Genomic DNA, 15,706 nt, shown 5'->3' with positions numbered 1-15,706 from the left:
AAGCATCCGCTCAGTGAGAGCTCTATAAGCAGATACACCGCCTCATCTCCCGGGGCAGGAAACCTGTTCTTACTGGTGCGCAGCAGATGTAGAACAGGAGCCTATCGCTGTCTGTGTAGCAGAGAGCGCTGTGTACATAGCCCGAGAATATAAAGTGTGAAGATTAATGGAGTATCTGCCGGTACACATCGTAGCAGTGGGCTGGAATACCCCTGAGGTACTCTGAAGTGAGGCTGGCTTTAAACGGAGCCGCCTGTTCAGCAAGTGTCTGCCAGAGCCAGTTTAGAATTGCAAATGAAATCATAAATGAGTGCCTATATTCTCCTCCTCATATTCTCTTCCTGTGACAGTTACTTCAGCTGGAATCTTGAGCTTTTTTCTGGCTAGTACTGCATAAAATCAAGCACTACAGCTGCACTGTGTGGAGGCTCTTATCAGATATGCATCAGGAATGTGGATGGTAAACACATATTATCTGCACCAGTGCACCTAAGCTATATTTCAGGGATGTTTTTCATAAATGAAGATTCATTCAGCGGATTCAAAAAATACGCTAATGTGAGGCAGTGTGTATTCTATAGACAGGCTGTCATATATAATGTGGATTCTAAGCTGATAGAATGGGTTTTATTCAGTTTTTTTCCAGCCACAGAAATGGACAGTACAGTACTGGCTTTCCTGTGGTCAGGTGGGAATATTAGATTATTAGATCCTTTTTTTTTAATATTGTAAAATATGGATCCCCAGATCACTGTACTAGTATCCTTTCGCTGCTGCTTTAAAATGTTTGGGTCAGGGAAGTTAAAGGAAATCTGAGATGACAGGATGAGGTAGACATGTGTATGTACAGTGCAAAGGACGCTAATAACTATGCTGTGTTTTGTTTTGTTTTGTCTTTTTTTTTTTTTTTTTTTTTTTTTTTTATTTACTTTCTCTGCCTAAAAGAGTGCAAAAATCAGGTATTCAAGTGACCGTTTCCGTCTGGGTCGGGAAGGGATTGGACTATAGCTTAACCCACACTGATAAGGAATTGCAGCCATAAAACTCTTTCCTGGCAGTAAATGGCTTCTGTGAGGAGGGAAGAGATTTAAAAACATCAATAGTTCATAGATTAGCTCTGGCATACTTTAATGAATGTGTCACTGAAAAAAGGCCATGAAACAGTAAAAACCTAAAACGTAGGTTTAAATATAAAATAAAACTGTGGAATAACTAAAAAGTCATTTTTAGGAGGAGGACAGATACAATTGATGATCTCATTAATTTATTTTCACCTCGGATGTCCTTTTAAAGCAGAGTTCCCCAACCCTGTCCTCAAGGCCCACCAACAGTACATGTTATGCAGGAAACCACACACAATCACAGGTGAGGTAATTAGTGTCTCAGCAGAGCTGATTAAAGTGGACCCAAATTAAAAATACAAGATTTCAGAAAAATAATCTATTTTCTAAATTATAATAAATAGCAGCCTTTTTTCAGCTGCATGATGACAAATATAAAATATTTTACATTTATTGGAGGAACCCCTCCCTTCCTTTCAAATTGCCGGGATTTTTCCGGCAAACTGGTGGAGTAGATGGTGTCCGGTAATGGAGGAATTGCTAATGGCTGCCACCTGTATAACCCTAGCTATGAAAAGAGAGGGGTGAAAAGCATGCACTGAAATGCTCATAGGCTTGAAGGAGTGTTTATTTATCTTTGTATGTGTCAGAGTGGTGCAACTAAATATTTTTAATTAAAAAAATGTTTGGTTTGGGTCCGCTTTAACTTCCTCTGTGGCTTTCCACAAAACATGCACTGTTGGTGGGCCATGAGGACAGGGTTGGGGAACACTGCGTGTTTAAAGGACATGTGAATTGAGAGGGAAATGGAGGCAGACATATTTATTTTCTTTTAAACAATGCAGATTGCCTGGTCCTCTAATACTTTTAGCCATAGACCCTGGACAAGCATGCAGATCAGATGTTTCTGACAAAAATCTGATGATTTGTTACGTGCTTGATTCAGGTGTGTGATTCAGACACTAGTGCAGCCATATTAATCATCAGGACTACCTGGCAACTGGTAACTGCTTTCTTACCAATGGCTCTGTTCCCTTTAAAGAGAAACCGTAACCAAGAATTGAACTTCATCCCAATCAGTCGCTGATGCCCCCTTTCCCATAAGACATTTTTTTTCCTTTTTATCAAACTGATCATCAGGGGGCTCTGCTGATATTGTGGTGAAATCCCTCCCACAGTGTGATGTAAGGAGCATGGTCCTGAGAGTTTCCTGACTGTGAACCGTATTGCATTGTGGGAAATAACAGCCGTTTCCAACTGCAAAAACAAAAAAGCAGCATCTCCTTTCACTGACATCACCTGCCAGCAGTAAAAATGTCACCATGTGATAAATGTCAGAATATAAATCAGGGAGAGTAAAGACTTAACAATGGGCAAAGACTAACTAAATCATTTATACATTATTATTTTAAACAGGAAGCACTTTATTACATCATTTTCACTGGAGTTCCTCTTTAAGGACCAGAGCCTTTTCTTCTTACACTTCCTGATTAGGGATGATCAAAGTGTAAATTCTTCTAAGTTGTTGCTAATCTATGCAAATGTTTATGCAAATATATGCAGCTTGAATATGGACCAATCATTTTAAATCTGGGTTTAAATTGATTGATCCATTTTCAAACTGGATACATTTGCATAATTTCAGAATAATTTGCATGTCATTGATCATCTCTACTCCTGATCACTGTGGTCCGGAGCCAATTAAAACTGCTCCTGACCACGTTTTGGTGTGCCACGTTCAGTGTCGGTGAGATGCGCTATAGCGTCCTGTGCACGGGATTGGGTGGCATTAAAAACTATGTTGCATCAGGCTTAGGCAGCCATGAGTGTTGGGTAGTTTAAACTACATGCAGTCCCAAACCAGTTAAAATGAAGTGCGTGTGGCAGTCTTCATATACCTCTTGTTTCAGGTTCCCTTTATCTTCAGTAAGTTAAGGTACCCATACACTATTTAACTATGTGGTAGATCAGCTAAAGGATTTGATATCTTCCAGATTTTGCTCTTTGTACCATCAAGCCCAATCTACACGATATGATTCTCGATTAAATCCGGCATGTCCGATCAGGATTCAATTCGATTTGCCATTGCAAAACGATGGCAAATGGAATTGTATCGAATGGCATCCCGATCGGACATGTCGGATTTAATCTGATCGGAAATAGAATCATCGAATCGTACAAAGAATCGAATAGTGTAGATGGGGCTTAAGATCAGTGTTGTCCCAACTTTATTCGCATGGAGGGCCAAACTTTTTTCAGACTACATGGGGGAATGCCGACTGCAATAAATAGGGTTCCTGCAGTACCAGTGGTCGGATATAATACACATAATCTGACAGCTACCCCCTCCAAAAAAATACACCTCTGGCAGCATTTTCCCCTCAAATACACACAAACTGGCAGTCTCCCCCCAAATACTCATAATCTGCCACAGTTATTTTAAAATACACAAACTGGCACAGTCCCCCCCCCCCCCCCCCCCCCCCCCCCTTCCCCAAGAAAAAATACCTGCCGCCGTTTATTTCGTAATACACAAACTGGCACAGTGTGTGCCCCCCTCCCATACTCGTAAACTGGCATAGTTTATTTCAAAATACACACACAAACTGGCAGTTTTTTTTTTTTTTTAAATACACATAATGTGACAGCATTTTCTCCTCAAATGTACATGTAGTCTGCATTGACCAGGGTAGGGAAGTGGTTAAAGTGTCCCTCTTACTTGTCTCAAAAAGTTGGGAGGTATGTCTTTAGAGTCAGATGCAGGAAATGTTTTCAGATTTGCAAGATGTCCGGCCTCATGTCAGAGACAACCTGTTCCACAGCTCTGGCCAGTTACGTTAAGTGACACTTTTTATTCATGGTACAGTGTCACTTAGGTATGCAGAACGTGGTACAGATGAGATCAAGGAAAGGAAAGTTTTTAGTTCAGGTCACTTTAAGGTCAATGCAGTCCATACACGCAGGGAATGAGAATGGGCAGCTTGACCCGTGTTCTGAAGTCTGCTGAGAGCTCTTTAAAATGTGTATTTTGAAAGAGTAATTTAGCTGAATAGCTGGATACACATGAGTGCTCAGTGAAGTGCTCACTTCTCCTTGAGCCGGTACATTACCGCAATCATAAGCTGCAGCATCTGGCTGTGTTTATGCTGCTGAGCTGCATCTCCCCATCCTGCCCCAGAGACTGCTGGGAGGATATCTGAAGTAAGAGATGTGGAAGGTGCCATTGCTTCAGAAAACGCTGTTTGCCTGCCTCTAATCTATTGTGAATCACTGACCCAGCAGCACCAGTATTCAGGTCAGGTGTTCTGACACAGCTGGCTAATGCTTGCTGCAAACAAGACTGAAGACCAAAGATCTGTGCATCAGCTAAGCAGATAACCTCTAGCAGTGGCTGTATTCCCCCTAGTATAGCTTCTCTTGAAGCTAGGCATAGAACGCTAGGAGCACTTTCCACAGAAATCGCATGTGTTTTTCAGAAGTGCACTCCTCTGGAAAACGCATGCAATTCTGCAAAGTGTGCTCCCACTTCACCGACTTTGGGGCATTTTGTATACCTGTTCTCTGTTTGTACATTGAATCCTTTAAAGGGACCCTGAGGAGGACCCTATAATGGGCAAATGAACTTACCTGGGGCTTCCTCCAGCCCCTCATAGTCAGTGAGGCCCCTCAGCATAATCTGGGCTCCCTCTTTTCTGTCCCCTGTGGCTCTGTTAGAACGGTGAATTAAGCCAAAGTCATGCACAACTGTGCATGCTTGGCCCCTCCACATGCCCGTTGCTGTAACCGCTCTGCGCACACGCGGTCCTCGAATAAATGAACCACGCATGCGCAAAACACTTACGGGGAGGGGCATCACATGTGCAGTTGTGCACGACTTTGGCCTAAAGTCTCCGCTGTAACGGAGCCAGCGGGGGCAGAACGGAGGGAGCCAGGACGCCAAGGGTCCTCACCGGCTACGAGGGGCTAAAATTTGCCCATTTTAGCTCCGGGTCCCTTTTTAAAGAGGAACTCGTGTGAAAATAACCTAATTAATAAAATTGCTTTTTTTTTTTTTTTTTTTTTTTACAATATTCATTTATAAATTTAGGCTTTGTTTGCCCATTGTAAAATTATTCCTCACCCTGATTTAAAATCTGAAATTCATCACTGGGGCAAAATCTTTAGTCCTGTCAGGTGCATCCCTGGGGAATGGTTGGGTGTTGGGTGCTCTGTGCTGAATAGAAAAAACACCAGGTTTCTCAGAGTGCACTGGGAGAAGAAGGACCCATAGCTAATCATCCTATACTTGATGTCATTGGAAGGGCGGTGCTGCATACCAACATACAGCAAGATATAAATATAGTGTTTGGTGCTAAAGCCAGAAAAATATACCTTGAAAGTGGGTATCCTCAATTTACTGCATTCTAGTATGCAAATAAAGCTCAAACATTAAAGCAAACCTGATGCGCAAATAAACTTATGAGATGCACATACAGGATAAAAAGGCTCACAAAATGATAATAAAATGAATTAAAATCTATAAAATAAGGTTTGAGGGTGGTGTACCTCAATATAAATGAATAATCTTTAATAGCACTGGCAATGCGTTTCGTGGGTCTGCCCACTTCCTCAGGCCAAATCAAGTGCCACGCTATGTTCAGAGCCAGAAATAAGCGCTCTATTTCTGGCTCTGAACATGGCGTGGCACTTGATTTGGCCTGAGGAAGTGGGCGGAGACCTACGAAACGCATTACCAGTGCTATTAAAGGACAACTGAAGTGAGAAGAATATGGGGCTGCCATAATTATTTCCTTTTAAACAATGCCAGTTGCCTGGCAGCACTGCTGATCTATTTGGCTGCAGTAGTGTCTGAATCACACCTGAAACAAGCATGCAGCTGATTTTGTCAGAACACCTGATCTTCTGCATGCTTGTTCAGGGGCTATGGCTAAAAGTATTAGAGGCAAACGATCAGTAGGCTAACCAGGCAACTGGTATTGCTTATAAGGAAATAAATATGGCAGCCTCCATAGCCCTTTTGCTGCAGTTGTCCTTTAAAGATTATTCATTTGTGTATGAATGTGTCTTCATTGAGGTAAGCCATCTCAAACCTTATTTATTTTATAGATTTTAATTCATTTTATCATCGTTTGGGCCCTTTTTCATCCTTTTTGTGCATTTAATACCCCCCTTGTCTCTGGGTAGGGGATACCCTTGGGCCTCGTCTACGGCTCCCTAGGACAGTTTTTCCCTTGAAAGGTGCGACTATTTCTAGCTCACCGGGACTCCCGAGTGAAGTTGGGTTTATTGATCTCCACCTACCTGCAGTGGTTGGTAGCCCAATTGCAACCTCCCTTTGTGAGTATCTATCGAGTGTGACATACGGCACCATTTGGGCTCCCTTTGTCTCTGTGGTTTTTGGTTTTTTTTCGTGGCAGCTATTACCCCCTTTTATAAGCTAATGAGATAGTGAAATATATGTGTAGTACAGCTAACAAATATAAAATTGTTTTCCAGTACAGGAAGTGTAAAAAAAAAAAAAAACTTCAGTTATCTATGCAATTGGCTTCTCTGAGCTATTCAACCCACAAATACCGTCCCGTTTTCTGAAGCACAACAGCCAAACAGCGAGAGACAGATTTAGATAAGGTTTTACTGCAGGACAGTTCATAGGGTCATTATTTATGCTTTGCTTTATAGCTTAAATAACAGTGTTTATAAAACTGCAACTGTGACATAATTAAGCAATGTTATAAAACAAAACAAACAGGGCTGTGGAGTCTGTACAAAAATCTTCCAACTCCGACTCCTCAGTTTCTGAAACCACGACTCCAACTCCGGGTACCCAAAATGGCTCTGACTCCTTAGTCTAATACTTAACAGGGCTGTGGATTTTGTACAAAAATCATCCGACTCCTCAGTTTATGAAATCACGACTCCGGGTGCCCAAAATTGCCCCGACTCCTCGACTCCGAATCCCACTCCACAGCCCTGTGTGGAGTCAGAGCAATTTTGGGTACGCTGGGTCGGAGTCAGTGGTTTCATAAACGTCGGCGTCAGATGATTTTTGTACCGACTCCACAGCCCTGAAAAAAAACCCAATATAAAATAAAGTGAGACTTTTCTTTGCTACTAATGTTCTATTCATTATCCGTACTACACATACAATTCATTATATCATAATTTTTATTTTTGCGCTTCAGGCTTTGCTTGAAATGGTTGCTTAGAGTAATCAACCAGGCTTCATTTTTTAAATGAAACAATGATGCATTTGGTTGCTGTAGGAAAATGGTTCACTTTTTGCTCCATTTTGAATTTGCTTTGCTCTTTATTTTTCAGTCCCAATGTGTGCAGGTATCTATATAATAGCTGTATGTCATCAGTGTGGCGCTTTATCTTGCAGTGTTGGTGTTGGTAGACGTTTCAGAGAGGTGGATGCGAAGCTCTTTGCATTGGGAAGTCCTCAAGTGTTTGTCAAAGTACGCAACGACCCCCAGCATCCTTGTGCTGAACAAGGTAGGTCCAAGCACAGGAACATTGCAGTGTTCTGCACCATCACCCTCAGATGATGTGCTGCTTCACTGCATATCTGAAGTGTTTTTATTGTGATGGAGGACACCTGAGCATATTTTCTTCATGATTTCTGGTGTTGAGAAGGGTACATACACATATGAGGGCCTACAAATTTTGAATACTATGAACCAATTGTATAGGTAAACCCTCATAGTACAATTAATCAGTGATTGGCCAATCTTATTTGAAAGGCTAAAAGCGGAGCTGTATGGTGTAAAAAAATACCTGGGCCCTCTGCCAGCTCCTTGCAGCATTCCTGTCCCATGCCGGCCCTCCACGATCCTTCGTTCTCCCACGGCTGACAAGTGTCGGTTCGGTCATACCATCGACTTGTAAGTCAATGGCAACTGTGCCTGCACGCCCCAAGCCACATGTATCTTTCTTCGCATACCAGCCCACAATGTCTTTCTGCGCTAGTAGCGAAGGACGCTATTGTGGGCGGGAATGCGAAGATAGATACCCGTGGCCCTGGTCGCACAGGCGCAGTTGCCGCGTCGACCGAAACTAGCTGGTAGCGGGAGAATAGAGGATCGTGGAGGGACAGGAAGGCTGCAAGGGACTGGCAGAAGCCCCAGGTAAGTGAAACATGCTGTTTTTTTAACTATTCAGTTCTGCTTTAACTACTTGCTGACTGCTCCACGCAAATTGGCGTCAGCAGTGCGGCAGGACCGCTTCACGCTGATTGACGTGAACGGCTCTCTAAGGGGCTAGCAGGAGATCGCGCACAGGCTGCGTGCGCATCTCCTGCTTGGAAGGCGGAGCTCTGCTCTGCCTTCAGTCTCCGATCGCCGCTCGGGAGACTCACCATCTCTTAGGGTAGTACAGCGCTGCGATCTGCAGCAGCGCTGGTGACACGGCTGCCTCCCTGGGACACAGGGAAGTGGTCCGCTGTGATAGGCTGAAGCCTTGTAAATGGTGATCGATGCAAAACTGAAAAAAATGCACCTTTATTTCCAAATAAAATATTGGCGCCATACATTGTGATAGGTACATAATTTAAATGGTGTAATAACCGGGACAAATAAAATATATAGGTTTTAATTATGGTAGCATGTATTATTTTAAAGCCATCATGGCCAAAAACTGAGAAATAATTTTTTCAATTTTTTTTTCTTAATATTTCCATTAATATGCATTTAGAAAAAAGTAATTCTTAGCAAAATGTACCACCAAAAGAAAGCCTAATTGGTGGCAGAAAAAAAACAAGATATAGATCAATTCATTGTGATAAGTAGTGATAAAGTTATTGACAAATGAATGGGAGGTGAAAATTGCTCGGATGCATAAAGGTGCGTACACACGCACTACCAGTAGTGTACCGGTAGTAGCGTACCACGCACTACTACTGTCGGCGGACTGATAAGGCTGTTTCTGAACGATCCCCTGTGCACAATTTGTTCAGAAACAGCCTTATCAGTCCGCCGAGAGCGTGTGCACACGTGCTAATATCGGCTACAAAACTGCCCAGCTGGAGGGTCCGGCGGACCCGTCGCCGTTGGTAGTGCGTGTGTACGCACCTTGAGGTGAAAACCGGCTGAAGGCTGGAGTGGTTAAACAATACCAGTTGCCTGGCAGCCCTGCTGGTCTATTTGGCTGCAGTAGCGTTTGAATAACACCAGAATTGAGCATGCAGATAATCTTGTCAGATCGGACAATATCAAACGCGTGATCTGCATATGTTTGCTCGGGGTCTATGGCTAAAAGTATTAGAAGCAGAGGATCAGCAGTGTGTGGGGCAACTGGTATTGCTAAAAAGGAAATGAATATGGCAACCTCCGTATTCTTCTCACTTCACTTGTCCTTTAATCCTCCAGTCCCAACAAAGGCATCTGTATAAATATACAATGTAAGAACAATTCTGACATTGTAAACTACTTTTCCTGGTCCCTCGGCGTTTCCTATAAAGGGATTGTACTGTACAGGTAGTCCTCGGTTAACGAACGTGATGGGGACTGTAGGTTCGTTCTTAACCTGAATCCGTTCTTAAGTCGGAACGCTGTGCTATCTCTGTCCGCTTTGCCTCCAGTGTCTCCCTCTATGCCTGTTTGTCCCCTTCAGTGCCCCTGTACTCTCTGTACAAGTTTGTCTTCCCCTCTGTGCTTATGTCCCCACCTCTGTTTGTACCCCCTATGCCTTTTGTACCCCATGTGCCTCTGCTTGTACCCCTGTGCCTCCATTTGTACCCCCCTTTTGGATTGTTGCCTTTGTCACAACCCTGCCTCCGATTTTACACATTGTGCCTCTGTACTGTTTGCCACGACTCTACCCCCCCACCCTTTCCTATGCACCGCTTTGTCCCCTTGCTCTCTGCCTATGGACTCACCCAGCTAGAGTCCAACGCTGTCTGTCCTACGCTCTCCTGCTCCATATAGCCTCGTACTCTATGGAGCAGGAGACTGAGAGCGGAGGACAGACGGCGCTGGACTTTGTTCGGAGGTGAGTCCAACACTGCTGCGGGGACATGCGCCAGCACTCAGCGGAAGTTTGAAGCTTCTTCAAACTTCCCCGACGCGGAAATGTCATTGCGACGGGATTGGGTCGTTCGTATGTCTGGCATCCGTAAACCGGGGACTACCTGTAATTAGATTGACTGACTGAGGACAAATTAGGAATTATTTGCCATACATAGTGTTTTAGGGTCCTTTTTAAACTGGTGCAGTGCATTGCATCGCGGTACTGTCTCCCACCCCAGCTTGTCGCAACGGCCATTGCAGGCAATGGAACATGACACCCTGCATGCGATGCAATGCGACGGAAGTGTATCTTAGACGCTGCATTGCGTTATCGTGCGACTTTCATTGTAATCCTGGAAGTTCCATGTTCACTTTTTTTCTTGCTTGCATCGCACTGCGGCTATAATGTGCGGTGCGACTTTTCGGCCTCCCCGCACCAAGTGTAAAAGGATACTCTCAGGCAAGTCAAAAAAACATCTGTATGTACCTTGACTGAACCCTAATCCATTGCAACAGTTTTCATTTGTAACAAAGCAGGAACATAGCTATATTGATCGCTATTGTTTGCCGATCTGCTCACATGATCACAGTGCTGCTCTACAGTCACATAATGCCATCCAGGTAGAGCCATAGTGTGTGGGTGACTGAAGGTGTACTGCATCCCTAATATGTGTTGCTTCATTCCCCACAGTGATGAAAGTCTTAGTAAACCTAAAGACAGTGCAAGCAGTTTTACTTTCTGCCTTGTGCAGACTTTGAGCAAAGCAGAGAGTAAAATACAAGAGATGGTCAATGAGTTGTAAAAAAAAAATTCTGAGCTGCACACAATTGTAATGCAAATTGTATGCAACTTGGCATTCAGCCTGTCAAAATTGGCAGGAAGTGCATTTGATTGGCTCATTTCCAATCTGCATATAATTTGCATAAAATTTGAGGATGGGATTATTAGCACCTCACTGACATCTCTAAAAATGGCACAAGCTTAAGGGGTCCTTCATTCTGTACCTAAATTGTATATAGTCACTCTGGCTACATCTGGCAGTTCTCAAATCTTATTTGGCCCCATGCTAAAATAGTCATTTTTTTAATAAATTAAGTTGTGGTTGGATAGTGTAATGGTTATGGCGGTTGTCCAGCCTCTAAGCTAAAATCCGTCGGCCTTCCTGTCAAAGAAAGTTTTATGGGTACCTGCGCTGCCTTATCCCTCTAAGCCGTCCCGAATGGCCAACTTCCAGCGCGTAACCCTGCCTACCCGGAGAAAAACGCCAAGATGTTTACGCCAGTAAACATCTTGACAGGTTTTTTTTTACTTCGGGGAGGCGAGGTCACACGCCTGAAGTCGGGTGATGTGGGGTCTTTGGGACAGCTTCGAGGGACAAGGCAGCGCAGATACCTATAACTTTCTATTACCATAAGGTTGCTGTGCTGTGTTTAACTTGTGGGCTGGAGATCCACTTTAAAGGCTCTGCTTCTGAGGGCTAGTACACACCAAAATCGCTATTGCAATTGCTAGCAGGGGCGTAACAATAGACCCTGCAAAGGATGCAGCTGCTTGGGGGGCCCAGAAGCCACAGAGAGCCCAGTGGGTGAAGAAGTTTCTTTTCCCTGTCCTGAGAGACTGACCACTAAGAGCGCGGAGAGAAAAAGCTTTCTGCAATCTGCACATTTCTTCTAAAGACTGCATCTGCTCAGCCACTGATGAGGAATCCTTCAAAGTTTTGCAGACAAAGATTTGTGTACAGCCCCTATTCAGTGTGCAGCAGGCTCTTGTGTACAACACCCAGCCCCAACCTCTCGTGCCCTACCCAAGTGCCCTACCAAGTGCATTACTGTAGTGATGCTGGAGAAGTCTGCACACAGAGCCAGTTCTGCTCCATCAGAGATGGACAGAGTCAGTGTAATAAGCTGAGGCTGGGAGCACACTCGTCTGTCGTTTTCTGCACACCATGTGTGTCTGTATGTGTGAAAACATGCACGTTTTATCACAGAAGCTAATGTAATTGATAAAGAAAATGCCTGCATTGCTTAACTGCTGTCTGTTTTTATCTGCATGGCGGAAACACATTCAAGAGTGCACTAGCCAATTAAATAACATGATTTCTTAGTTTACCTGTGCAGAAAGCGAGGAGAGGGAGGGGGACCCATCCAAAGTTTTGCAGGGTGCCCAGTAATTTCTAGTTATGCCCCTGATTGCTGGCACTTAGCGATTTGCGATAGCGATTTTTTGTTTTAATGAATAAGCTGAGTCACACCAAAAAATACTACACGCAGCGCGTTTGCGATTTTAGAACAATCACAATGCTGCTGTGGGAACACCCTCATAGGGTTTCAGTAGCCAAGCACTTTCCAAAGCGCTGGCAATTTGAAAAGCGCTCTTGGTGTGCATGGTGTGCACCAGCCCTGACACAGGAGACCAGAGTTCAAATCTCGGCTTTTCCTGTTCAGTAAGCCAGTACCTTTTCAGTAAGGAGTCCTTGTGCTAGACTCCCTAACACTGCTACTGCCTACTGAGCACGCCCTAGTGGCTGCAGTTCAAGGGCTTTGAGTCCGCCAGGAGAAAAGCACAATGTAAATGTTATTTGTCTTGTCTAAGTGTCAAATATTTGGAGTTTGTATGTTTTAGATCTGTTTAACCTCCCTGGCGGTAGGCAGTTTGAGGCTGCGTCTGCGGTAGCATTTTTTTAAAATAAAATTTGATTTAAATGCTTAAACTAGCACTTCGCTAGCTAACTATAATATTTACCAGTCCGCAATCCCGCGAGAGCCGCAGCTTCACCATTTGGCTTCAGTCGTCGCTATGGCGATGATCGGACATGACGTCATGCGCAGTCCCGATCCTCCCCATAGCGAAGCCTGGAGCTGATTGGGAGGCTGCGCCATCGCGGGATCCCTGGGGGGTACGTGTAATGGCAGCGGGGGAGAGCGGAGGGACTTGGAAGACATAGTTAGCTAGCCAAGTGCTAGCTTAAGCCTATAAATCAAATTTTATTTTAAAAAAATTCTCCGGGGGCCATGTGATCCTCTCCGGCGGCTAGCCCGAGTGTAGGTCGGGCTTACCGCCAGGGAGGTTAATGAAGGTGGAGTTTTTATTTTTGCTTTTTAAAGTTGCCAGCAATTTGCCTGCTTGGAGTGAGTGAACAGATCTAGTGTGCTCTATAGTTGTCATGCAATATTTAATGCTGCCTTTTCTTGTTTTAGGTTGACTTGTTAAGGGATAAAGGCTCATTATTGGACACAATACATAAACTGACTGACGGTGTAGTGAAGGGCAAAAGAGCTAAGGTAAAGCCTTTAGTAAAATCTGCACATAAAAGTAAAACCGCTGATGCCACCTCACTGAAGGAAGATGGCGAGCGGATCCAGGAGAGCTCCTGCTTGCCAGATGTCACCTCAGATGTGTCTGCAGACCTTACTGCTGAGGGGAGGTCAGCACCCCTAGATGTGAAGAATATGGCTGGGTGGCCTCATTTTCATGAGGTGTTTATGCTTTCTGCCATAAATGGAGAAGAAGTGGAGACGCTAAAGGTAAAGACTGATTATTTATGAATGGATAAAAAAAATACACACCTGTACAAATCTCAGTAACTTAGAACATCGCTGGGCAAACTACGGCCTGCGGGTTGCATCCAGCCTGCGCCGGATTCCTCTCCTCCCTCTTCCCTGCAGAATCACGAGCGGGTAATAAGGGTAATAAGAGTGGGTTAAAACTCACCTTATTTCCGATTCCAGCATCACGCTTCCATGGCCACAGGGAATCACGTGACATGCTGTCAGGACCTGCCAGCGTCTTACATGCTAGCTACCAGCGTGCAATATGCCGGCACGTCCTGACGCCATGTCACGTGATGCCCTGTGGCCATGGAGATGCAACGCTGGAATCGGCAATCAGGTGAGTTTTAACCGACTCAACGCTCGCTCGTGACTCTGCAAGGAAGGAGGGCGGAGGTAAAGTATTTTCATCTGTGTACCATAATTGAATAATAAGTAATTTAATTCAAGAAGTGAAACTCCTATATTGTACAGATTCATTATACATAGAGTAATACATTTCAATTGTTTTTGTTTCTGTTCATTTTGGAAATCGGGGCTTACAACTAATGAAGAAGAAAATTCAGTATCTCAGAAAATTAGAATATTACGTATATTGTAGACTGCAGGTTTAAAGAAAATCTGTAAGAAAACAGCCCCTGGGAGGTACTTGCCTCGGCAGGGGGAAGCCTCTGGATCCTAATGAGGCTTCCCCCCCATCCTCTTCACCCTCCTGGATCCAGTGCTAGCAGCCTCTGAACACCGGCATGGTCAATATTTACCTTTCCAGCTCCAGTGCAGTCGCAGTAGGAATTTATTTTCTGAAGCACTTATCTCAACCTGTCTCTCACTGGTTCTTGTTTAACTACTTAAAGACCGCCCCACGCCAATGTGCGTGGTCGCGGCAGCATCCCCAGGACCGCCTAACGCCAATTGGCGTCAAGTCGTGGGGCTGCATTTTGCAGGAGATCGCACGCATCTCCTGCTCAGGGGGCGGAGCTCCGCCCCCTCTTCAGTCTCCGAGCAGCAATCGCCGCTCGGGAGACTGTTAGACGGCGTGATCGCCGTCTATTTACATGTACAGCGCTGCGATCGGCAGCAGAGCTGTACTGGGGACAGCCGTGTGACACGGCTGTCCCCTCCTGAGACTGGGGAGTGATCGGCTGTCATAGGCTGAAGCCTATGACAGCTGATCACCCTGATTGGCTGGCGGGGGAGAGAGGGAGGGAGCAGGGGAATATAAATTTAAAAACAGCAAAATTTATTAAAAATAAAATAAATATTTATTAAAAAAAACAACTGTGGAGCGATCAGACCCCACCAACAGAGAGCTCTGTTGGTGGGGAGAAAAGGGGGGGGGGGAATCACGTGTGTGCTGTGTTGTGTGGCCCTGCAGCTTGGCCTTAAAGCAGCAGTGGCCAATTAACAATAAAAAGGCCTGGTCTTTAGGGGGGTTTAACACTGCAGTCCTCAAGTGGTTAAGGATTTCTGCCAGGAAGTTCAAAGGTTCATCAGCTCTGCTCTGTTTCATCATTTAACCTCCCTGGCATTCAATTTCCCCAGGATTTCTGTGCACAATTGATCCAATTATCATATCCTTCTTATTTTTTTTCCCGTAACTTATTATTATTTTTTATTTATATAGCGCCAACATATTCCGCAGCGCTTTACAAAGCACAATAAGACGGCAAGGGGAACATGGATACACTAACAAAATGTACAACAGAGTTCCAAGCAGCACAAAAATTGTGACAAAAACAGTAACCATTAGGAGGAGGACCAAAATGTGTCAAACAAGGGTCTAATATACAGTGCAGGAGAGTATTGATGTGTATGTACGTCGATACTGTTCACAGTATGTTTTGATTGGACGTGTATAACAGTCAATACCGCTAGGGAGGTTAAAATACAGAGTAGAGGCCTGCACGGGTATAATTTTTCAGACCTGCACCCGACCTGCTTTTTCCATTTTATTATAAAATATACATTGGTAGTCTCAGTGGAAGGCCGTAAAGTCAGTGAAACCTATTTTTATACAAAAAAAAATAAAAATTAGATAGACAGACAGACAGACAGACAGACACACACGCACAATGGTTTGCAAAAGTATTC

General features: G+C 44.3%; 1 protein-coding gene across 2 annotated transcripts in view; it reads left to right on the top strand.

Moving 5' to 3' along the window:
* Window positions 1–15,706, top strand: part of ERAL1 (Era like 12S mitochondrial rRNA chaperone 1) — a 42,371-nt gene that overhangs the window by 8,797 nt on the left and 17,868 nt on the right. For both annotated transcript variants that reach the window (XR_011026439.1, XM_068270139.1), the window contains exons 7-8: window positions 7,444–7,556; window positions 13,265–13,591. Coding sequence is in view for 1 of the 2 variants with exons in the window: in XM_068270139.1 (XP_068126240.1) it covers window positions 7,444–7,556; window positions 13,265–13,591 (440 nt within the window). In the remaining variant the exon portion in view is untranslated. The remainder of the gene's footprint in view (window positions 1–7,443; window positions 7,557–13,264; window positions 13,592–15,706) is intronic.

This window comes from Hyperolius riggenbachi, chromosome 2 (genome assembly GCF_040937935.1).
Source record: "Hyperolius riggenbachi isolate aHypRig1 chromosome 2, aHypRig1.pri, whole genome shotgun sequence".
NCBI classification, from domain to species: Eukaryota; Metazoa; Chordata; class Amphibia; order Anura; family Hyperoliidae; genus Hyperolius; species Hyperolius riggenbachi.
This window is presented reverse-complemented; position numbering and strand designations above follow the sequence as displayed.